Source organism: Ursus americanus, chromosome 3 (assembly GCF_024610735.1).
Source record: "Ursus americanus isolate L20-20 chromosome 3, mUrsAme1.1.p, whole genome shotgun sequence".
Taxonomy (NCBI): Eukaryota; Metazoa; Chordata; class Mammalia; order Carnivora; family Ursidae; genus Ursus; species Ursus americanus.
This window is the reverse complement of record NC_142129.1, coordinates 92,949,857-92,976,257: the sequence shown is the minus strand read 5'-3', so window position 1 is coordinate 92,976,257 and position 26,401 is coordinate 92,949,857. Positions and strand designations below refer to the sequence as shown.

At 40.2% G+C, this 26,401-nt stretch overlaps 1 protein-coding gene across 1 annotated transcript in view; it reads right to left on the bottom strand.

Annotated features, from left to right (window-relative positions):
* Positions 1–26,401, bottom strand: part of HECW1 (HECT, C2 and WW domain containing E3 ubiquitin protein ligase 1) — a 419,927-nt gene that overhangs the window by 106,548 nt on the left and 286,978 nt on the right. The window contains exon 7 of the mRNA XM_045793669.2: positions 1,657–1,799. Within this exon, the coding sequence (XP_045649625.2) occupies positions 1,657–1,799 (143 nt within the window). The remainder of the gene's footprint in view (positions 1–1,656; positions 1,800–26,401) is intronic.

The following is a 26,401-nucleotide window of genomic DNA, read 5'->3' as shown; positions in this document are numbered from 1 at the left end:
TATATATCCCAACGATCCACTAAGTTAACATATTTCTTTGGTAAGCCATAGTTTAGTGTTTGAAGTTCCTAGGAGGTCCATTAAATAAAGCATTATATGTAGGAAAACCAAATGAACCACAATATTTTGTTTATTTAGAAAGGATGCTGGTCAATATTATGAAACAAATCTACTATGACCACAGCAAAGAGCTCTTGAACCCCAAACCTAGTTGAAATCAGGAGATGCCCAAAGACAATCAGGCAGTGAGACAAACATTAAATTTGCTACGCTTTGCATTTGTTCCAGTCTTTTCTTTCCTCTGCTTCTCACTCACTTTATTAACAAATATTTTTGAGCCTGTGCCATGTGACAAGTGCCACAGTTTAAGGGCAGGCCTTTAAATAGCTTCCATCCAGCCAGAGGCATAAGGCAGGACTACTCAATAAAAAGTTCGAGGCAGCCAGTGATATGCCATGTGAAGCCGAGGTGGTCCAAGTATAGGACTCAGGGGAGGCGGAGAGCCAGCTTAGGGCTGGGGTGTCACAGGCAAAGGAACTGAAGGAGTCTTCTGAGTTGCCTTCATTTTAAAAGTCATGATCGTGCTATTTAAAAAAAAATGAATGGTTTAGAGTACTCTAGTCCCCATGTGCCAGGGACTGCTTTACGTTCTCTATGTACATTTTTGTATTTGTTTAATCCTCACACCATAAAAGGAAAGCGCAAACCCTGTGTTTAAGCAGGGGATAGGCAGAAGGAGAGAGAGAATGCAGCTGTAGCTGCATAAATGTCTCCCCCTTTGGCTTGAGAGTTAACGGCGTGCCAGTACGCACACAGCTAATCACATGCCATAAGGTTCTAATTAAATGTCCTTATGATAATTATTAGTGATTCCGTAGTCCTGAAAATCCAAAACGCTTTAAATGAAGACACTGGGAAATTCTGCAAATTCTCCTCATTCCTTCGATATCATTCTAAGGGTTACAGTGGTATAACGCAGCATACATTTATGGACAGAGAGAGAGAGCCATACCTAACATTTTCAAATATAGTTGCTGTTAACTAAGGTAATATATGCTATTTATAAATATTTCCTCTGGTAAGAGTCCATGTTAATGAGCACCATGAGAGGACGTGAAAAGAAAAGACACAAACAGAAACATTCTTATATACAACGGAATTCTGCAAGTAATTTAATTGCTGTTGTCCACGAGAATTCATGCTTTTAAAATTTCTTTCAGGTTATCTAGCATTTTCTACAAATACTAGCATTTTCTAAGTCTCTCTACTCTAGTGACCCAGAATTTCAACGTGTTATGGAAACATCCCAAATGATTAAATCCTACACACAAGCAGAAACAATATTTTTGATAGTAAGACAAATTTTAACTTCTACCTGTATAGAAGAATGCCCCACTAAGGGCTTCTTTCACGATTGTCTTGGGATTTTCTACTCTCTTGCATAAGTAACCAGGGGTATCAAGCAAGAGGAAAGGGAAGGGTTTTTTTGATGGAATGTCGTGGCTCAAGCAACATAATTCATGCGAGAAGCCAAGGAAATTCAGTACCACCATTTTAGTTTGAGTCTCCACTAGATTATACTGCTGCAGCTTGCAGGCCTCCCTCCGCCTGCTCACTGAAAACTTAGTGATATTGAGGTCTCAGTCACAGGTTTACCCTATGGCGTGTCTTTCCAGGAGTCTTTGAACGGGCATCGACAGCTTTCCCAAGAAGCGCTTGATGATCGGGCGGCTCTTAGCAAACTTGTCCTTCACCTCAATTTCCAGTACATCAGTGGGCAAGGACACAAAGCTGAATTGCTGCAATGAAATAATATGTCACATCAATTAACTGAGAGGTGCAAGGGCTGGCCAAGTCCCAGCCCATCTGCCCTGGATGAAGTCATTATACAACATCCCTGTGACAATATATATATATATATATATATATATATATATATATATATATATATATACACATATAAAACAAGGTCTTAGAAATGCTGGGAGTCCTGTTTATTCAGGAAATGAATAATAACAACATTGAGGTACTTCTTTGATGCTTAAAAACAAGGCTATTCACCAAGATTCAGATAATAAAAACAACTTACCTTCAAGAGAAAGAATCCACTTAGGCCTCACTATACTAAAGGTATTAACATATTTCAAGAAAGAACAAGCACAGACTCACCTATCATTAAGGAAATCCACTTTAAACCATACCAAAATACCTCTTTTTTCTTGATTATAACGGCGGAGATTTAAAAATGTTTCATAGTACCCTGTGTTCTTGACAGTGGAAAAAGAACTCTCACACTGTATTGATGCACAGTCCCATTCCATTGATTCAACTTTTGGGAAAGGAATTGACAATATTTATTGGCATTTAAGCTGCAAATTCCCTGCAACTCAGGATTCCAATTTTAGGAATTTTCCCTCTGGAAATTTTGCAAGTGTGCAAATTAACAATAGCAAAAGACCGAAAAGACCAAAAATGCCAATGAACAGCAACCAGTTACATCAAGGATAGTAAATCTTTGAAATAGAAAACTGTTGTCATTAAAAAGAAACAGGTAAATATGCGCTAACTCTCACCACTTTTATTCAACATAGTACTGGAGTCCTAGCCACAGCCATCAAACAAGAAAAAGGAATAAAAGGCATCCAAGTTGGTAAGAAAGAAGTCAAGCTTTTGTTATTTGCAGGTGGCGATGGTCTATATAGAAATTCAAAAGACCACCGACATGCTGCCAGAACCGGTAGATGAATTCAGTAAAGTCACAGGATACAAAACCGATGTACAGAAGTCTATTACATTTATTTATTTATTTATTTGTTTGTTTATTTATTTATAAAGATTTTATTTATTTATTCGACAGAGATAGAGACAGCCAGCGAGAGAGGGAACACAAGCAGGGGGAGTGGGAGAGGAAGAAGCAGGCTCCCAGCGGAGGAGCCTGTTGTGGGGCTCGATCCCAGAACACCGGGATCACGCCCTGAGCCGAAGGCAGACGCTTAACTGCTGTGCCACCCAGGCGCTCCTATTTATTTATTTTTTAAAGATTTTATTTATTTATTCGACAGAGAGACAGCCAGCGACAGAGGGAACACAAGCAGGGGGAGTGGGAGAGGAAGAAGCAGGCTCTTAGTGGAGGAGCCTGATGTGGGGCTCGAACCCAGAACGCCGGGATCACGCCCTGAGCTGAAGGCAGATGCTTAACCACTGCGCTACCCAGGCGCCCCAGAAGTCTATTACATTTCTACTTGCTAATAATGAAGCAGCAGAAAAAGAAATTAATAAAGCAAGCCATTTACAATTCACCAAAAAATAATAAAGTACCTAGAAACAGACCTAACCATAGAGGTGAAAGGTCTGTAGTCTAAAAAGTGTAAAACATATTGATGAAAGAAATCGAAGAAGGCACAAAGAAATGGAAAGACATTCCATACTTATGGATTGGAAGAACAAATATTGTTAAACTGTCTATATTACCCAAAGCAAGTTACAGATTTAATACAATCCCTATCAAAATACCAACAGCATTTTTCACAACCCTAAATTTTGTATGGAACCATAAAAGACCCTGAGTAGCCACAGCAATCTTAAAAAAGAAAAAACTGGAGAAAAACTACCTCCGGACTTCACATCATACTACAAAGCTGTAGTGATCAAAACAGTATGGTACTGGCACAAAAATAAACACATAGAGCAATGGAACAGAATAGAAAACTCAGAAATAAACCCACAATTATATGGTCAATTAATCTTTGACAAAGGAGGAAAGAATATGCAATGGGAAAAAGACAGTCTCTTCAACAAATGGTGGTGTGAAAACTGGGCAGCTACATGCAAAAGAATGAAACTGAACAGCCTTCTTACACCATACACAGAAATAAATTCAAAATGGATGAAAGACCTAAATGCGAGACCCGAAACCATAAAAATCCGAATAGAGCACAGACAGTAATTTCTTTGACATCGGCTATAGCAACATTTTTCTAGATGTGTCTCCTGAGGCAAGGGAAATAAAAGCAAAGTAAACTATTGGGACTATACTAAAATCAAAGGCTTCTGCACAGTGAAGACATTTTCAAATGACATCTCTGATGAAGGGTTAGTATCTAAAATATATAAAGAACTTATGAAACACAACATCCAAAAACCAGATAATGCAATTAAAAATGGGCAGAAAACATGAACAGACATTTCTCCACAGGAGACATACAGATGGCCAACAGACACATGAAAAGATGCTCAACACCACTCATCGTCAGGGAAATGCAAATTAAAACTACCTTATATCATCTCACACCTATCAGAATGTCTAAAATCAACAACACAAGAAACAAGTGTTGAGGATGTGGGGAAAAAGGAATCTTTGTGTACTGTTGGTGGGAGTGCAAACTGCGGAGCCATTGTGGAAGACAGTATGGTGGTTCCTCAAAAAGTTAAAAACAGAACTACCCTATAATCCAGTAATGGCTCTACTGTGTATTTATGCAAAAAAGCCCCAAAAATACTAATTCAAGAGGATATATATGCACCCTTATGTTTCTTGCAGCATTATTTACAATAGCCAAATTATGGAAGCAACCCATGTGTCCATTGGTAGATGAATGGATAAAGAAGATTTGGCACAGATATATAATTGATATATTAATATTATTAATTATTATATATAGTATCTAATTCTATATTATTATGTATATTTATATAAATTCATAAACATATACATTTATATAAATATAATATACAAAATATAATTATATATATAACACATATATATAATTCAGCCATAAAAAAGAATGAAATCCTGCCATTTACAATGACATGGATGGAGCTAGAGAGTGTAATGCTAAGTGAAGTAAGTCATAGAAAGACACATGATTTCACCATATATGGCATTTAAGAAACAAAACAAATGCGCAAAGGGGGAAAGAAGAGAGAGACAAACCAAGAAACAGATTCTTAACTATAGAGAACAAACTGATGGTTACCAGAGGGGAGGTGGGTGGGGGATGGGGGAATAGGTGTTGGGGATTAAAGAGTACATTTACCATGATGAGTACCAGATGTTCTATGGAATTGTTGAATCCCTATATTGTACACCCAAAACTAACCGTATGTCAACCATATTGGAATTAAAATAAAGACTTAAAAAATAAAGAAAAAGTGTAGAAAAGGAGAGGGTACATGTTGGCATTGCCTAGCCCAGACTATCTGGGGGAAGGGAGTGTTAATAATATTGAACATCACAGTACCCTTAATCATTAAGGGTTGTGTAACGGCTGAAATGTGTAATTATTTCCTTTTATTGTGATTAATTTCTTTTTTTTTATTTTCTTATTTTTATTTTTTTTTATTTTAAAGATTTTATTTATTTATTTGACAGAGATAGAGACAGCCAGCGAGAGAAGGAACACAAGCAGGGGGAGTGGGAGAGGAAGAAGCAGGCTCCTAGCGGAGGAGCCTGATGTGGGGCTCGATCCCATAATGCCAGGATCACGCCCTGAGCCGAAGGCAGACGCTTAACCGCTGTGCCACCCAGGCGCCCCTATTGTGATTAATTTCTAATAGCATCTTTTAACTTCAGTTGATTTCTAATTAGAGATTAAATATGTTAAACATGCTAATGTTAAAATCTCCTCTGTACCATGACAACAGGCCAAGTCATGCTCCAGTAACAGCCAAATTCCAAGTCTCTGTGACTTTTGATGGTTAAGTTTTGTTTCTTGCTCACTCTGCCATTGAGGGCCGGCAGAGGGCTCTGCTTTTTAGTCACTCAAGGAGCCAGGCTGAAGGAGCAGACACCCTCTCAAAAGTTGCCAGCCACAGTGACAGAGGAACGAGAACTCTGGAGGGTCTTCTCCCTGCAGATAAGTGTTGCTTCCAAACCCAATTCCTCATCACGATTAGAAACATGTCTCAGCCAATCAGAGGGAGGAGGAAATACAATCCTATAGTGTGTCTGGGAGGTGGAGAGCAGAAATATTTGACAAACAGCCTAATCACTTCCATACCTCCCTGTAGTAATTCTAATTTCCATTATACATTAGTATAGCTCAATTCTACACAATTCCTAAGAACCAATCATTTCTGGTACTAACGGAACAAAATTTGTAGACAGGCGAACTTGAGGATCAAACCAGGAATAGGTACTTCTCTAAGAAGGCCTATCTAACAGGAATCCAGCCCCACTAACTGTCTCAGGTCCTCAAAAGTTCTATATCTTTGATCCAGTAATTCCATTCTGAAATGTCTGTAATCAATATCTTTTTTTTAAAGATTTTATTTATTTATTCGACAGAGATAGAGACAGCCAGCGAGAGAGGGAACAGAGGCAGGGGGAGTGGGAGAGGAAGAAGCAGGCTCCCAGAGGAAGAGCCTGATGTGGGACTGGATCCCATAACGCCAGGATCACGCCCTGAGCCGAAGGCAGACGCCCAACCGCTGTGCCACCCAGGCGCCCCTGTAATCAATATCTTAACCTAAATGGTCAACAATAGTTTAGGTACATTGTAGTAAATGCATATGATAGAACAGTTTATAATTTTCTAAATCACAATAATTTATATTTGATTAATTTATATATAATTACAATATTATAACGTTAAACAAAAGAGAGAAAATGCTTGTTTTACAATGCTAAGTGATAGGAGCATCCTGTTCTTAACATTTAATTCACGATCACAAAAATATGAATTATATGAATAAAAAAAACTGGAAAGAATTACAATCAGTTTTAGTAGCAGTTGACTTACCAAGCAGGATTCCCCCCCCCCCCCATTTCCTTTTCTGTATTTTCCATACTTCTTGTAAGGAGCATGTATTATTTTCATAACGAAAAACTTAATCACCTTTATTAAAACACGAGTATTTCTGGTTATAGCTGTCTACACAGGACACCGAAGTCAACTTAGCAAAACTCACTCTGAAACTCAATAGCAATGCTTGAGTTCTTCCCTCTCTCCACAAGGACTTCCTTTTTAGCCTCTCTTCACAAATCCACCCACCGCCCCATGCATCAAGCTCCCCCCACTAGGCCGTTACTTCCATTCCATAGTTGTTGGAGTCCATGTAAACCCCCAGCGATGCGAGGTTCTTTGAAGAGCCAGTGAGCAGCTCTGAAAATAGAAAAGTCTGTCTGTTCATGAGCAAGCGGCTTGCACCGATGAGCCAGCGTGTCTCTCCTGGCTGTTTCTGCTGAGCCGGCTTTTATTTGAGGCCCTTGAAGAACCTTTGGAGCGGCATGGACTTGGTTTTTAGTTCTAACTCTGCACATCCAGATTCTTGAGTCTCATTCACAACCTCCCTGAGGCTCAGCATCTTCGATTGTAGAATGGGAAAAGAAGGCGCATGCCATGTTAAATTAAACTGTATTCTTTCCTTCCAATTCTGCTCTATCCAGACCCTATCTGCCACATCCACTACAGATCTTCAACTTACAATGGAGTTACATCCTGCTAAATCCATTCGAAGTTAAAAATATCATAAGTTGAAAATACATTCAATGCATCTAATCTACTAAACATCGTAGCTTAACCTGGTCTTACACACGCTCAAAACACATTACTTTACAGTTGGGCAAAATCATCTAAGGCGAACCTTTGTTATAGTAAAGTGTTGCATATCTCATGTAATCTATTGAATACTGTACTGAAAGCGAAAACAGAATGATCGTATAGGTACAGAATGGTTGTGAGTGTACTGGTTGTTGACCCTTGATGATCACATGGTTGATCGGGAGTTGTGGCTTCACCAGATAAGCTAAGCATCATGACAGAGTATCACACACATATCCCTAGCCCAAGAAAAGATCAAAACAAAAAAATCTGAAGTACAGTCTCTACTGAATGGATATCACCTTTCACACCATCATGAAGTCGAAAATTGTTAAGTCCAATCATCACAAGTTGGGGATCATCTGTCCCATCTCCTTCTCCTTTTGACTTTCTAATTATTGCTTTTTTCAAATTTACTACCTCATTTCGGCTGACCCATAATGACCAAGAATTCTACAGCTGTTTGTAGTAATCTACAAGGCCTGTTTCAAATGTCTACAGCACAGACAAAAGCTATAGTTTTCCTACCGCTAATGCCCCCTCTGTTTTTTTTTTTTTTTGAAGATTTTATTTATTTATTCGACAGAGATAGAGACAGCCAGCGAGAGAGGGAACACAAGCAGGGGGAGTGGGAGAGGAAGAAGCAGGCTCATAGCGGAGGAGCCTGATGTGGGGCTCGATCCCATAACGCCGGGATCACACCCTGAGCCGAAGGCAGACGCTTAACCGCTGTGCCACCCAGGCGCCCCCCCTCTGTCTTTTTATCCAGAGAAATGGCTTGGCTATTGGCCAAAAGAGAAATCTATGAACTATATCTGCAAAAGACTTTTTGAAAAGATGCATTATATTCTTAGGGTCTAAAGTCTGGCCATTTCCCACTTCATCCTCTTTTTGCTCATGGGCATCTAAAAGCAACGGTAACATTGTCGGGGAATGCTATAGAAAGGATCACTGATTGAAGGGCACCTGGATGCCTCAGTTGGCTAAGCATCTGACTCTTGATTTTGGTTCAGATCATGATTTCAGGGTCCTGGGATTGAGTCCCATGTCAGGCACCACACTCAGAATTCTCTCACCCTCTCCCTCTGCCCCTCCCAGTCTCTCTCTCTATCTCAAATAAATAAAATAAATAAATCTTAAAAAAAAAACCCAAAACACTGATTGACCTGTGAGCTGGACCCAGACACTCAGAGGCTCCTCACTGCACCCCCCCAATCCTTGGAATGTGGGTTTGCTTGTCTTTCTCACTCCCAGAGGCGGCTCCAAGGCCATAGCCTCCAGATGGTGATGCGATGTTGAAAACAGCTGCGTGGTACACGTGACTAAACCCATTTGGGGCCTCTTCATAACCTTTTAAGATTTAGAGGGTGGGTATCCATTCATCTTGCTGCTGCCCAAGACAACCCTCATATGCAAGTTCCCTTTGTTACTGTTAAAACTGCCACCTACCAACCTGAAGTGTCATGCCTCTTTCTTTCTCTCCCCCTGCCCTCTACATACGGGGGTCTGGTTTCAGACTACACCTGGGAAATCTCCCTAGAGAATTGTGAATCTACAAACACGTGCTTGGACCAACCAATACATAAATGGCTCCTTATCTCTGCCTAAACATGAGACTGTCCTGAACAAAGGAACTCCTGGTGTCCCAAGGGTCAGAGAAGTAAAGTTCCACAGGTTACCTTTCCATTAGAGCATTGGATTCCCTTTCTTGGCTGTACTTTAGGCAATAATGGTCAGATCTCTTCCACTTGGGCAGCAAGGGCAGGAAGAATGCTGTCCAAGGCCCAGCGCCTGGGTATGAGTTGGAGTGATATATGCAGTACCCCTACGGCATCAAGGCTCCTTTTGGTTAAAAGTAAACTTCACACAAAAGTAAACTTCCAAACACAAAGTAAACGTTTTGCTTAAGCATACATTGTTGGGCCTCTTATTTTTCGCTTTGGGCCATTGGTACTCAGCTCTGGCTCTCATTAGAATAATCTGGGGAGCTTTCACAAAAATACCCATAACTGGATCCCATTACTGACTACTTAAATTAGGTTTCCTTGGGGGCGGAGCTGGGCACTGGCAGTGTTTCAAGCTTCCCAGGTTACTTTGCTGTGCCTCCACAGTGAAGAGTCACGGTTCTCTCAATAACAATCCATTCTAACTTCAAATAATCTCACTGTTAGGAAAATAGTCCTGAGATCGAATCTAAATCTTTTTCTGTGGCTTAAATGTTTAGTCTGGTGATTGATAACCTCTTCTTCATCCCCAGTTTAATAATTTTTTATTTTGGTCTTGGCATTCCTAATAATAGCAGTGGATGTTAGTGGGTTTCTACCCAATAGATGTCAGGAATACCTAGTTGTGACAACCAAAAATATCTCCAGACATTGCCCCATGTCCCCTGAGGGACAAAATCACCTTTGTTGAGAACCACTGATGTAGGCCTGCCATGTTCAGGTTTCCAGAGCGATCTTAGGACTGGTGTTACAATCTGTGGGGGAATTTATTTATATTGGTTTGCACTGCTACTCAATAGGCCATTTATAGAAAGAAGATACTTTATTTATTATGTGACATCTTGCTTCAGAAAAAAATATGAGGCAGATCTTTTATAAAAAGAACTTCCATGAATGGAACTTATTGAAATAAAAAGAGTAGCTAACTAAAGGGAATATTTAGTTGGCAATTATGTGAACTGGCAGCAGTTCCACAATGGGCAAGAAATTAGGAGTGTCGCTAATGAAGGAGCCCATGATTCAGAAGAAGGGGAATGTTATATACTCACTCACAAACACTTGCTGAGCACTGGCTCTGAGCTGGGTGCTGATGGCACAGCCACCACCCTTAAGTGCTGGGGCCATAGATCTCTAACCTTAAGAGTCACAGAGACAACCATAAGACAGGAAGTGCTATAGTGAGGGTCCCCAAAGGCTCATCCTGATGAATGAATAAAGAGAAGAGCCGTGATGGTGGGGAGGAGCCTGATGGGACAGGTAGAGATGACATCCCAGAGGATGCGATGCTTTAACTGAATTTTAACACACAAGCAGACATCTGCTAGGTCAAAAAAATGTGGGAAGAACATTCCAGAGAGAGAAAGTACCATGGGCAAGGGGTTGAAATTCACAGAATGCACAGGTCCCTTTGGGGACTGTGGGCGGCTCAGTATGTCTGGGTCCTGGTGGGGGTCATGTTGTGAGATAAAACTGGATAGAGAAGTAGGATCCAGATCATGAATAGCCTCCTCGCCAGAACTTGGACTTATGCCCAAGGCATCTGGGAGGAACTGAAGGATCTGAATCATGCAAAAGACAGACACACTGAGGTCTTGCATTTGAGGAATGTAGTAGGCTGAGGAGGTGGCCCATACATATGTCAGACCTGAAGGTGGGCAGATCAGGTGAGACAAGTGAGATATGGGGAGAAAGCCTGGCAGAGAAGGAGAAGAGGGTGGCATATTTGTGGACTGGCTAAACATCAGCGAGAACCATGGTGTGTGGGAGAGAAGAGGCCATAAATTCCCAAGATTGGATTCCCAAGATTGAGGGCATGTGGGAAGACTGATAGTAGGAATGAAGAGAGGGGCTGAATGACTAAATGTCCCAAAGTAATCAGAGAACAGAGTGGTGGAAATAAAGGGTTGGGTATCGAAGGACAGTTGACTGTAAAGAGAGAGCTGGAGAGCTTGTGATATTTTAACAAGATCTAGGGTATAAGTGTTGGAGTGGATGATTGGTGACGAATGGAAATGAAGGTCAAGGAAACTGAGGAGGTTAAGGAAACTAGGATGTCTGATAGGTCATTCATGTGGACCGTGATCATCCATAATGATAGTAGGTCTTGAGTAGAAAGGGAAGATGTTACCACAGGTAGAAAGGTCTTTACTGGTCATGGCAGAGTAGATAATGGGACTCATTATCGCCTCAATGTAGCTAAGATGATACGGATATCAATGTGAGGGTGATATTGTAATAAAAAATGAGGAGATGGTTGTGGGAAATTTAAGAGATATGTTCAACATGATTTGGAAAGTATTTTTCACTTGGGTGTTTAAGGAAGGGCATGAGAAAAAGATGACCCCAGTCTAACAGCAGAAGTATAGTGTTTTATTTAAAAATTTATGCAAGTTGGAAAAGGTTGAGAATTGAAAAATGGTTGAGATGGTTAACTTTGCTTTCGAAGAGGTAGGAGGATATTCAGGAGTAAGGCAGGGACACCAACTAGAAGCCAAGATTATATACGTGGTAATGTGGAGTAAGAGTGGTCCTGTTTGGTGACACAGGTCAGTTAGAAGGGGCACCTAGTTTTGCCTCTCCTCTATTGCAGTGGGGCATAACAGGGAAATAAGTCACTAGCTCTGTTCACAAAAGGCTGCCTGGTACCACCCAGCCAACACTATTATTCATTGCTAATGAAAGTTGAATGGACTAGGTCTGCTGCTTCCTGTGCAATAGTTCTTCAAGGAGAAAGAAAGCAGGAGAAAAGCAAATGGAGCATACAAACTGCAACTACTCTTCCTTGGAACCTTGCATGGTACATGGCTTTCAATCCAGGTGGCACTATTCATTGAGTTTAAAAATGGCCCTTGTAAGCAGGACTGCCTAAAGTCAAGGATAGAAAAACAACTCCATCAGAAGAGCCATAATTGAATCAAGAGGAACTTTTTGACTCTCCCTAGCAACATCACAGGGTTATATACTAAGAAGTGATGCCCCTGGAGTCTAGGCATAGCGGAAGACCTGCCCCTTTAAGCGGTGTGTGGCTTGACTCTGTGCTAGGAAGGAAGCGCCAGAGACAGTCCTGCTGGGACATGCGCCTTGTAACTGCAGGGGTTCTAACTGTTTTGAACAGTAAAGGCTGCTCTTGCAAATTTGTGATATATGGGAAGTTTCCATTTCTTCTTATGCCTAAGAGCAAATGAACTGGATTTTGACAGGGCCTCAAGGATCACCATATGAGGCTCTAAGAATCCTCAGCGTCAGAATAGAGTATTATTAATTTCATTGGTAGGTACTGCTACTGCAAAGTCAGGCCAAGATTTACTCGTGGCTTGGTTGAGTGGGAAGCAAGATCTGTATGTGTGTGCATATAAATATGTCATGTGTATATGATTACATATTACACATAAAATATATCAAATGCGAAGGTATATATTATACATACATGTATTCCACTTGTATCCATAGCTATAGTCATATCCTTATCCACATCTATGTCTCTACCCTTTTGCTTCTGGAAATGATTCCCTAAGACACTTATAAAGAAGGAATGGGATTAGATGACTAGATTTGACCAAAATTTGCTATGTGATCATAAGCAACTTAACTAACCTTTCTGTTCCCACTTTATGGTGCCCCTAATAGAACAGAAAGAAAAGAGCTCTTTTTTCGTCTTCAGCATCTGTACGTGCTTTGTTGGTAAATTGCCATCATCACTGATGCGGGTCCTCACCTGTGCACCTTGGGCCACCCTGACTGCTCTCTCACCTGCAGAAGCCCCTATGCAGTCAATCAGAGTCTAAACTCTCTTGCTGACTCTCCATCCTCTTTTCTTCACTTTGGCTACACTGGCTTAGGTATGGCCCTTGTCTCCCCGTCTCCAGCTTCTCTCTTACAGTTGCCAGTAAAGGTCTGTCTCCGAAACACAGATCCGATCATTTCATTCTCCTGCATAACTACTTCCTTTTTCTTCTCATTTACAGGATGAAATCTAAATTTTGTAATGACATGTCCAGCTCCTGCCAACCTTGCCGGGTCCATTTAACATACTTCTTCCCTGAAACCTCAGTTTCTTTCACCCATTTTCAGACTTACTCTTTGCCTGGAAGTTGTTCTTTCCCAACTTCCTTGCCATGCTACTCAGGCTTTAAAAACCCATTCACATAAAATTTATTCTGTGAAGCCTCTTCTGACTTTGGGAACCACCAACAGGGACGGCGATTCTTTCTTCTGCTTCAATATCTCCTCTATAGTCAATTTATTTTCTTGTGGTTAATAAGCATCCACATGTAGCATCTGCTTTTAGGAAAGCTTTTTGTGCACAGAAGCCACACATTACCTCTGTGTTCGGCACATCAATAAATGAGGTAATGAATGACTGGCTAGTTCTTGAAGTAACCTCACTCCATACGAAACACCAATGCCGCGAAAGTGGAATGCAATCCAAGCTTGTGGGTAAGTCAAAATATTCTATGAACACTACATTGAAACATCCGTGCCCAAGCCACACTAGTTATCGTTCTGGCAGAAAACCTAAGGATTATAGTATAGTGGACTTTTCTGAAATAAAAGCAAAGTGAAACTCCTCACTTGGGTGTGTGATGCAGATACTCACTGGCTGGCAAAGATGAATAATAAATGTGGTAGGGAGAATTCTGAGATGACCCCTCCAGATTTTCCCTTCCCCACCCATCCCATCTAATCCCCTCCTCAGTGTGGGTGGGGCTTGTGAACATGATGGGTGTCCCACCCACAATTACATTACCAATCCATGGACTTTGAATTAATACAAAAGAAGATAACCTGGGTGGGTCTGACCCAATCAGGTGAGCCCTTTAAAAAAAACTGGGCACTTTTTGAAGTCAGAGAGATGAAAAGTGTGAGAGGGATTGGATGCAAGGGAGAGTCTTGATTACTGGCTTTGATGATGGAGAGGGCCACGTGGCAAGGGCCAGAGAACAGCCCCTGGTGGCTGGGAGTGGTCTTCAGCCAACAGCCGGCAGAGATCTGATTCTGCCAACAATCCTCATGATCTTATTAACAGTCTTTCTTCTAGACAAGCCTAGATGAAGACACAGGTCAGCTAATACCTTGATTTCAGCCTCTTAGACCTTGAGCAGAGAACCCAGGTAGGCTGAACCCACACTTCTGACTTATAGGACTGTGAGATAATAAATAGCTATGGTTTCAAGTTGCTAAATTTGTGGTAATTTGTTACACAGTAATAGAAACTTAACAGGATAAGATAGGGTAAGTAACAGCAGGATGAGACTTTCTGAATATGTATGGGGAGTTATTTGTCGACAGTATTTAAAATCAGTGTACTGTAGTATCGTTTGAACCGGTTTCCCCATGATGGTGAGAGTCCCCCTCCCCCCAAAAAAAAGAAGAAAGAGAGAAAGTTCTGATAAGAAACACTGAGCTAAACACGGAAAAGAGTTCTTTAATGGCAGGTGATGCAGGGGATTTAATTATACAAATGTGCATCGTGAGTCTGCAAGACAGAATGCAGTATTTACGTATCTGACTGTGGCACCTCTCTGGGCACGTGTGCGTGCACGTGTACTTGTGTGTGTGTGTGTGTGTGTGTGTGTGTGTGTATTGTTCCGTGGTAGACTGCTGTAAGGTAGATTAAAGTTTGGGAAACTGATGTTTTGTGTCTAGTTATAATTCAAAGTGCTGAGGGTAAAATAACTGTCAACCTAAACTCTCATTCAAGAGTGAAATAAAAATAAAAACTTTTCAAATAATAAAGACTTGGAGGAGGGAGGCAAGATGGCCGAAGAGTAGGGGCCTTGGTTCATCTGGTCCCTTGAAGTTAGCTGGATGGCTATTAAATCATTCTGAACACCTGTGAATTCAACCTGAGATGTAATGCTGGAATTCTACAAATAGAAAAGCGACCACTTTTTGCAAGGTAGGAGGTGCAGAGAAGTGATTCCGAAGGGATATATTGAAAGGTAACCGATGGGGGGGGGATTGACCTTCCATAAGCCAGCTTCCAGAAAGTGATATAGCCCGAGTGGAAAATTGGAACTTTTAGAAATTTGCTCCAATGAAAGAAAGGTGCCTGAAAGGTGCTCACATGGCAAAGTGGGTCCGAATCCTAGGTGGGGACAGTGTGGCCTCAGGATCCCTGGGGTCACGGAAAGAATGGGCGTGCCTGAACTGGCAGCGTTCCCAAGCATTGGACCAGGGAAACTGGCTATGGGCAGTGAGCCCGGGAGTGTGCTCTCAGCTCTGTGTGCCATAAACTGCAAACAGTGGCAGGATCGGGTGACCACTCCCCGTGTGGGGGCCCTGCAAAGGACAGAAACTGGGTGACCTCCCACCTTTCCCCAGGAGGACCTGTGCGGGTGGGCACCACAGGAATCTGCAGAGTTTGGTACACACGAAAGTGAGTACGAAAGTGAAGATTGTTTTCCTTGAGGGTTTACTGAAGAGAGGGGGCTGAGACCTTTCAGCTCCAGGGCTGGAGATCCGGTGGAGCCACCTTTATTTACACACTCTGAAGTGATGTGGAAAGCCTTCAGGGAACAAAAGCCACATAGAAGAACCCGAAGTAATTCACACTGACCCTGGCCCCTGGCAAGGAGCAGTGCAACTCTGTCCTGGCAAAGACACCCGAGAATCAGTGCGGCAGGCCCCTCCCCCAGAAGACCAGCTGGAACAGCAGGCAAATACCAAGTTGACAGAGCACACAGGACTGCAAAACGCCGGTGCTAGCGGAAAATAGTATATAGAATTCGAGGTTTTTTCCCCTTATGATTTGTTTATCTTTCAGTTTAAAATTTTCCTTTTCTTTTTTCCTTTTCAACTAGTTTCTTATTTTATCAACTCTTTGTTTTTAAGTCTTTTTTAATTTTCACTTCTTTACACTTACATTTTATAGATATATTCTTCAATGTCATAAGACCCACCTTCTCAAAGCCCATAGCAAATATCATTCTCAATGGGGAAAAACTGAGAGCTTTTTTCCTAAGGTCAGGAACACAGCAGGAATGTCCACGATCACCACTGTTGTTTGACATAGTACTAGAAGTTCTAGCTTCAGCAACTGGACGACAAAAAGAAATAAAGGCATTCAAATAGACAAAGAGAAGCCAAACTCTCACTCTTCGCAGATGACATGATACTCTATGTGGAAAACCCAAAAGACTGCACCCCAAAGTTGCTAGAACTCATACAGGAATTCAGCAACATGGCAGGATATAAAATCAATGCACAGAAATCAGTTGCATTTCTATACACTAACAATGAGGAAGAGGAAAGAAAAATTAAGGAATCAGTCCCACTTACAATTGCACCAAAAACCGTAAGATACGTAGGAATAAACGTAATCAAAGAGGTAAAGGATCTGTACTCTACAAACTACAGACCACTTATGAAAGACATTGAGGAAGACAGAGAGGAGTGGAAAAACATTCCATGCTCATGGATTGGAAGAACAAATACTGTTAAAATGTCCATGCTGCCCAGAGCAACCTACACATTCAATGCCATCCTGATCAAAATACCAACAACATTTTTCACAGAGCTGGAACAAATAATCCCAAAATTTGTGTGGAACCAGAAAAGACCCCAAATAGCCACAAGAATGTTGAAAAAGAAAACCAGAGCTGGTTGCATCCCAATGCCGGACTTCAAACTATATTACAAAGCTGTAGTCATCCAGAGAGTGTGGTACTGGCACAAAACAGACCCATAGGTGAATGGAACAGAATAGAGAACCCAGAAATGGACCCTCAACTCTATGGTCAGCTGATCTTTGACAAACAGTAATGAATATCGAATGGAAAAAGGACAGTCTCTTTACTAAATGGTACTGGGAAAATTGGACAGCCAAATGCAGAAAAATGAAACTGGACCATCCTCTTACACCATACACAAAGATGAACTCAAAATGGATGAAAGACCTAAATGGGAGACAGGAATCCATCAAAATCCCAGAGGAGAACACAGGCAGTAACCTCTTTGATCTCCTCTGCTAGTCCTTGCTAGACACGTCTCCAAAGGCAAGGGAAACAAAAGCAAAAATGAACTACTGGGACTTCGCCAAGATAAAAAGCTTCTGCACAGCAAAGGAAAAAATCAACAAAACTAAAAGGCAACCTATGGAACGGGAGTAGATGTTTGCAAGTGACGTATCAGATAAAGGGCTAGTATCCAGGATCTATAAAGAACTTATCAAAGTCAACACCCAAAAAACAAAGAATCCAGTCAAAAAATGGGCAGAAGACATGAACAGACATTTCTCCAAAGAAGACATACACGTGGCCAACAGACACATGAAAAAATGTGTGTCACATCTCTTGGTGTCAGGGAAATACAAATCAAAACCACAATGAGATACCATCTCACACCAGTCAGAATGGCTCAAATTAACAAGTCAGGAAATGACAGATGTTGGCAAGGTTGGGGAGAAAGGGCAACCCTCTTACATTGTTGGGGGAATGGAAGCTGGTACAGCCACTCTGCAAAGCAGTATGGAGGTTCCTCAAGAAGTTGAAAATAGACTACGGACTCTGGGAAATAAACTGAGGGTTTTATGGCGGGGGGGGGGAGGAGGATGGCTAGCCTGGTGGTGGGTATTAAGGAGGGCACGTATTGCATGGAGCACTCACTGGGTGTTATAGGCAAACAATGAATCATGGAACACTACATCAAAAACTAATGATGTACTGTATGGTGACTAACATAATAATAATAAAAAAAGAAATTGAAAATAGAGCTACCCTACAACCCAGCAATTGCACTACTAGGTATTTACCCCAAAGTTGCAGAAGTGATCCTAAGGGGCACTTGTACCCCAATGGTCATAGCAGCAATGGCCACAATAGCCAAACTGTGGAAAGAGCCCAGATGTTCATCAACAGATGAATGGATAAAGAGGATGTGGTTTATATATACAATGGGATATTACTCAGCCATCAGAAAGGATGAATACTTACCATTTACGTGGATGGAACTGGATGCTGAGTGAAATAAGTCAATCAGAGAAAGACAACTATCGTATGGTTTTACTCATATATGGAATATAAGAAACAGTGCAGAGGATCATGGGGCAAGGGAAGGAAAACTGTATGGGATCAGAGAAGGAGAAAAACCATGAGAGACTCTTAACTATAGGAAACACAGTGAGGGTTGCTAGAGGGGAGGTGGGTGGGGGGATGGGGTAACTGGGTGATGGGCATTAAGGTGGGCACATGATGTGATGAGCACTGGGTGTTAAGAGCAATTGATGAATTACTGAACATATCATCTGAAACTAACAATGTACTATATATTGGCTAATTGGATTAAAAAATAAAAGACTTGGAGAGTTTACCAGCCACAAATTTTCAGGGCCTTTTAGATAAATAACATCAGGGTATCACATTAATATAAAGAGATATAGGAGAGATATAAAAATCATACATATATACACAGACAGCATATAGCCTCCCCATTTGTATGTATTTTGTATATATTTTTATGAACAACTTTATAAAAATAAATAGAAAATATATATAAATAGATACTTTCTAGAAGAATTTTAAAATAGATTCAGGAGGAAATAGGAAATGTGAATAAATTAATAACATCATAGAATTGACTTGGTAATCAGACATTTTGTCACCAGGTCACTTTAGAGGTAAATTTTACCAAAACTCCTTGGAATACATAATCTCTATCTCATATAAACTGTTCGAGGAAAGTAAAAATAAAAAAAGACAAAGCTACCCAAATGATTTGCTGAGGACAAGACACCTTTTATACAAACTCTACAATGATGTAAGAAAAGAAAATTAAAGACATCTCATTTATTAACATAGATAGTTGCACAAATCCTAAATCCTAAATCCTAAATAAAATTAGCCGCAAATCAAAAGCAGCGTTTGTATGAAAAATACCAAAGTATGTCTTCCAGGCTAAACACTACCTGAGTGACCATTCCTCTGAGATCAGAAGCCTTTCTCTCCCCAGTCATTCCTAACTTTCTTCTAGAGGGTGCGTGAGACTTCGAACATTCATTTTACGTACTACCTTTCTCTTTGTACTAAAAATATTTATTCTGATTTCCTTTTTATCACTTATATTAAATATATTTTATCTTGCTACATTGTATGCATTTTGTATGTTTCCAGGCACGAGAAGAGAGTGAATATTTAAAATAATATATTAAACTGTGAATATTTAAAAGGGTGTATAAGCTGTGTGGCCTCAGATTTGGCACTTGTGGGCTCATAGGAAAAGTTGGGTCACTAAGGGCTCCATAGCTAAAGGGCTGGTCCAACAACTGGGGCCAGACTCCCTCCTCTTCCCATCTGCTTTTTCATGTTATGTGTGGGCTGGCGTGATATTCCCTTTCAATCGCTCTGTAAATCACTGGACTCGTCCTGTATTACTTCTGTCTGCATGTCTCTTTTACAAATGTACTAAGTTACACCCATACCCAGTAATGCCTCCCTTAAATACAACGGTTTCTTAGCCAAAGATGGATACAGTTAGCTGCCTAGTTTACCAGAAGATTTTTCAAGATAACTATACTTATTCTCTTTAAAACAAACAAAAACCCAGAAAATGTGAAATTAGCTAATTAATCATGGTAGCGCCATAATAATAATTTCATAATACATGAAATCAATAGCCTGATAGTAATAGTTGTAACAACATTGCAAATTAAAGTCATTGATAATATGACACGAACTCTATTGATTTTCCCTGATATTTTTAACATTAAAAATACTTTTGCCTATATTTGCTTTTGTTCGTATATCTTTATTAATTGTTTTTCAGGTTAATTATCTAAAGCACTGAAAAAGCTGACAAAGCTAAATAGATTAGAGGGGAATGGGATAGGCTGGTGATGGGTAGTCAGGAGGGCACGTATTGCATGGTGCACTGGGTGTTATACGCAACTAATGAATCATCGAGCCTTACATCGGAAACCGGGGATGTACTGTATGGTGACTAACATAATATAATAAAAAAAAAACGTTAAAAAAAAAAAAAGCCTGACAGGAGTTGGAACTTGTCCCTGGGGCACAGTGATTACTTCCTGCCAGACAAGCATGAGGGAGGCGAAGATGGGGATCTGCTGTAGGCCCCCTAGAAGGACAGGATCACTGTCAGAGATGGGCCTCGCTGAAGTAGGATTTCTGCTAAATGAATAAGGAAAGAGAGTACACAGGATTTGGAGTTTCTATGATTTAGTCCCCCACTGGCTTTTTTTTTTTCTTTTCTTTTTTAAAAATAAATGTGACCAGCTTCTATGGATATGCTAATAAGCACAATTGCATACTGTCTCTGAAATTTCCCAGGGCATCTCCCCACTGCCTGCTCCCGATTTCTTATCCTTGTCTTCCTTGGTTCCTAGATCCTCCTCTTTGGCTCATCTGTACTTGATTTCTTTCCTTCTTAAGCCTTTACGCTTGGGAATCCACTTAGATCTGTCTCTTACTGACTCTAGCCTCACCTTGGATTTTGGCATCAGACCTTTAGGACGTCATTAGCGTAACAAATGTTGATCCAAGAAAGAGGCACTACCAAATCCCATCTCTGATTGGTAGTGTTTGCAAGTTTCTTGGTATAAATACTTCCACACAGCTGACTTCACTGCTCAGTGCTGGGGAGAGATGTGCACAGTGGGCTCTGGGAGCCCACCTGAGCTGGCCCTAGCACATTCTGCCTCCATGGATGGATGTGCGAAGTCAGCCCTCAGCTCGCTCTATTCCTCCAGAGAGATCAGGAGGCACTGGGTTTTACTACATTCTCAAAACCTCCACTTCCACTTAGTTCCTCAGAGGCTGCAAAATGTTGCTAACAGACAAGACGTACTTCAGCCAGTTGACATCACCCTGCGTGCCTCTGAGTTGAGTAGATGAGCCGCAGGCGTCTCCTGGGAACTAGAGGCAGTGCCACTGGGGTCGAGCCCCTTGTGTTTTCACACTGGTGTCCCATTCATGAATTCCTTTCAGAAAAATGTTCAGCTCCTTATTTAATCCATGGAAATAACTGATTTGGTGCTTAGATGATCATTGTATTATCAGGGAACTTCAAAAAATCTTTTTTAAAAAGCTATTGTCCTGGGACAGAGCTGTTGGCTCGGGCTTCTCTTATACTCACCACCAGGGCCAGCTTTGCATTTGAAAGAATGCTTTTCTTCCATAAACGTGATTTTTGTGTTTATGAAACTGTTCATCTCGTCCAGGTTAAGAGTACAATTTGATTTCTGATTAAATTACCTTTCAATTTCTAATCAATCAGGACTGAGGTTAACAATCTATTTAAAACCCATCAGACTTTGGTTAAACCTGTTAGGGCAGCTGATTACAGTAATCATCTAGCATTGTCCTTACAGATCACGGGCCTTAGCCAGGCTCCTTTATTTATCTCTAGAAGGTGAGGCTTGTAGCCTGACCTGGTCCACTTGCTCTGCTTGGTCAGTTAGGTTTTGGCAATCTCTCTGACAGTAAGTCTCATTCTTACCCACTCGGGATGCTGTTGGGATGATTAAATGTAAAAACTCTGCTAACAACCTATTGGGATCTAGAAGAATACTCTAAATGGTGAGCCCAAGCCGACTCTGGTGAGTTTATGCCCACATCTGACACTTCCAGTTGTCAGGGCAGTGGTTCGTGGTTTGCTTAAATGTAAGCTAAGTTTTTGGGTTTTGGAACTAAGACGGACTTCTAGCCAGCCCCAGCACTAGAAGCCGCACTGAGCTACCTGTACTGTTTGAAGTTCCTCTCACATGCTAGCGCCCTATTTTCAGTGCATGGTAGCTGGGAGATGTGGAAGGTACCCGGGAGACAAAAGTAAGGCATGATATCTAATTATATCTACATCTGCACTTCTCCGTGTTCACCGCCACCATTCTGGTCCAAGCTTCATCGTCTCCCACCTAGCTTCTGCAACCTTCTCCTAACTGATGTCCTCTCTCCCCCTCCTCCCTCTCACTCCACCCCCAGCATCAGCAGGCTGTGAGTCTTATTTGTTGCATACCTCACCGACATTAGTTATTGTCCATTTCCTTCATTTTAGCCATGCTGGTGGGTGGGCAGTGGTATCACACTGCACTTTTAATTTTTAGTCCTGGATGACTAATGAAGCTGAGAAGCTTTTTATATGTTTATTGGCATTTGGACAACCTCCTTTGCAAGGTGCCTGTTCAAGACTTTGCTCCATATTTCTGTTAGTGTCTGTCCTTTTCTTCTTGATTTGTAGACGTATGGGTGCTATCTCGATAGAGTTCAATATATTTTCCCACTCTGTGGCTTGCTCTTAATGCAGGATTTTGATGAACAGATATTCGTAATTTCAATGTCATCCATCAATGTCATCCAATTAACCAAGCTTTTGCTTTACTGTTAATGCTTTCCATATTCTACTTCACAGCTTTTTTTGACTTCCATTAGGTCACGAAGGTATTCTCATATGTTACGAATTAGAAATCTTATTGTTAAACTTTCGTAGCTAGATTTACAATCTATTGGGAATTGATTTTTGTGTATGCTATGAGGCTGCATTCGAGACTCATTTGTTTTTTTATATGGATAGCACATTGACCCAACATCAGATTTTGAACAGGCTACCCTTCCTTTGCTATATATTGCAGTACCACTTTTGTCGTAAAACAGTGATGCTACGTGCGTATCTGTTATTCTAATCTTTTCAATGAGCTCTTTGTCTATTCTATGCCAATGCGTACCATCTTAATTCCTGTAGGTTTCTATTTATCATGGCATCTGGAAGCATAAGTTCTTTTGCTTTTGTTCAAGATTTTCCTGCCTATTCTTAGCCTTTTGTATTTCTATACAGATTTAGAATGAGCTTATCAAGTAACATTAAAAATACCTCTTAGAATTTTTTTTAATGATTTTTTATTATGTTATGTTAGTCACCATACAGTACATCCCTGGTTTCTGATGTAAAGTTCGATGATTCATTAGTTGCGTATAACACCCAGTGCACCATGCAATACGTGCCCTCCTTACTACCCATCACCGGTCTATCCCATTCCCCCACCCCCTCCCCTCTGAAGCCCTCAGTTTGTTTCTCAGAGTCCATAGTCTCTCATGGTTCATTCCCCCTTCTGATTACCCCCCCTTTCTTTATCCCTTTCTTCCCCTACCGATCTTAGAATTTTGATTGGGATTTCACTGGATCCACAGATCAATTTGAGAATGAATTAACACCATACAATATTGAATTTTCAAATCCTTAAACATATAATCTCTCTTTTATTTAGGCTGCTTTTAATTTCTCTTAGGAATGTTGCAGTACTTAGTGTAGAGGTCTTCTATATTTTTGTTAGATTTATTCCCAAGTATTTGATGTTTTGTGGTGCTATTATAAATTTTAAAAAATTTTATTTTCTATTTGCATGTATAAATACAGTTTGTGTTTATATATTAACCTTTTCTTTATTTAGTGACATTAAATTCACTTATTAATTCTAAGTTTATTATTTTACACTGTTCACTTTCACAACAATGTCATTTGAGAATAAATATAGTCTTCCTTTCCAATTGCGATATATTTTCTTTCTTTATTTTTGCCTTATTCCTTCAGATGGATCTTTAGTAAAATATTAAATAGGAGTGGGAAAAGCTTGTGTCCTTATCTTGTTCTTAATTTCAAGGTAAAGTATTTCAATATGATGTTTACTGTAGATTTTATTCTTATTATTCTTAACATCTTAAATCCTCTTTCAGAGTGAAGAAGTTCTATTCTCAGTTTTCTGAAAGTTGTTAAAAATCAGGAATGGATATTAAATTTTATCAACTACGTTTTCTGGATCTGTTAAGATAAATACGATTTTTCTCCTTCATTAAATTTAAATAAATTTTAATAGGACACTTAAAATGAACACCAGAGAAGCCATTGTTGCTTGTTTAAAATAAAATCCAAATTCTGGCAATGTCCAGAAAAATGGAAAAGGATTGTTTATAATTGTGATACGGCTGAATTGTGAAAACCTGTTCGCTGAAAGAAGAGACTGGGGCTCTTTGACTTGAAAGCAGCTACGGTCACTCGAATAGTGGTGAAAACTTCAGTAAAAACCCTACTATCTTTTTGGCTGGCAGAACCAGGCAAAGAAGCCCGCTGTAACCAGCATCACCAAAAAGTGAAAGAAGAATGCCAGAAAGAAGAAAGGCAAAGAAGGAAAGTGCCACATTCTTTTTGTAAACTCAGCCTAAGTTTCTGGCTGATCACAGAATTATATGTGCACAGGGAAAATGAAATCAGCTTGCAGCTAGGTCTTAAAGAACTGATCTGAAACCTGAACTGCTGGCCACCACATTCATGGTGGTGTGAGCCTACCCAAGCTAACTGCCTGCTATCACAAAAACAACAAAATAACAAATAACACCACCAACAAAAAGGCATACGTGTTAGATGATCAGAAAAGGACTTTAAAGCAGCTATTTTAACTACACTCGGTGAGGTAAAGGAAAATATACTTGTCATTGGTAAACAGATAAGAAACATCATCAGCAAAACAGAAATAACATACACAAATCCAAACTGCAATTTTAGAATTAAAAAAATATAATAAATGAAAAAAATTCATTGAATAGAGATAATAGTAGAATGGAGGTGATAAAGACTCAGTGAAATTGAGGACAGATCAATAGAAATGATCCAATTACAAGAAGAGAGACAATTGCCTTAGAGCCCTGAGGGACAATATCTAAAGGCCTAGCATATAATACTTGGAGTCCAAGAAAAAAAAGAGAGAGAGCATTCAACAGAAAAATGTTGGAAGAGATGATGGCCAAACTTCACCAGTTTGGTGAAAACATAAGTTTATAGATCCCAGAAGTGAACCAGTAGGATAAATTGGAAGAAAACTGTTATGGGTTGAATCGTGTTGTTCTCCAAAAATGTGTTGAAGCCCTAAACATGTGAGTGTGATCATATTTGGAAATAGAGTCTTTGTGATGTAGTCAAGTTAGGATGAGGTCATTAGAGTGGGCCCTAATCCAATGTGTCTGTTGCATTTAGAAGAAGAGAGGAATACGGACACAGAGACATATGGTGAGAATACCATGTGAAGAAGGAGGCAGAGATTGGAACAACACATCTACAAGCCAAGAAATGACAAAGACTGCCAGCATCACCAGAAACTAGGGCAGAGGCATGGAACAGATTCTCCTTCAGAGCAGTCAGAAGGAACCAACCGTGCTTTCTCCTCGATTTTGGACTTCTAGACTCCAGAACTATGAAATAATACATTTATGGATATGGCAGGACAATGTAGGTGGCAGGCCTAGAAAACTAATATGAAAACTATACCGAGGAATGTCATAATCAAATCTGAAAACCAAAAATAAAGGGACAAACTTAAATCAACCAAAGAAAAATGATACCTTCCATAGAGGACAGCAATAATTCAAATTATTGCAGATTTCTTACTAGAGACTATGGGGACCATAACACAGTGGAATTACATTTTTAAAGTGTTGGAGGGAAAATACCAGTCACCCAGAATTTTACATTCAGTGAAAATATCTTCCAAGATGAAGATGAAATTAAAACACTTAGATAAACAAAAAAGCATTGCCACCAGGCTCATTCTACAAGAAATGCCAAGGGAAGGATTTCATGCTGAAGGGAAATGATACCGGAAGGAAACTCAGATCTTTAGAAATGAATGAAAAACATAAGAAATAGGAAACAAGTGGGGGAAGCATAAGGGACTGTACTTTTTCTTAACTTCTTTTAAATACGTATGTCTGGTCTTTTTTTTTATTAGAGAGGGGGAGAGGAGGGAGGGGCAGAGGAAGAGACAAAATCTTAAGCAGGTCCACATCCAGTGCAGGGCCTGTTGTGGGGCTTGATCTCACAACCTTGAGATCATGATCTGAGCCAAAATCAAGAGTCAATTGCTTAACCAACTGAGCCACCAGGCCACCTAAAATATATATGTCTGTTTAAAGCAAAAACTATAAATAGTCATGTGGAGCTTATAATATATTATAAAATGTACTATATATGGCAACTATAAATTATCAACTAATGTAGATGATGAAAATATAAGAAGGTATATTATAGGACCTAAAGGAACTACAAAGAAAGTAATGCAAAAATGTTTAACTAAAAATCCAGTGGATGAATTAAAATGGAATTCTCGAAAGTATTCAAATAATCCAAAAACAAAACAAA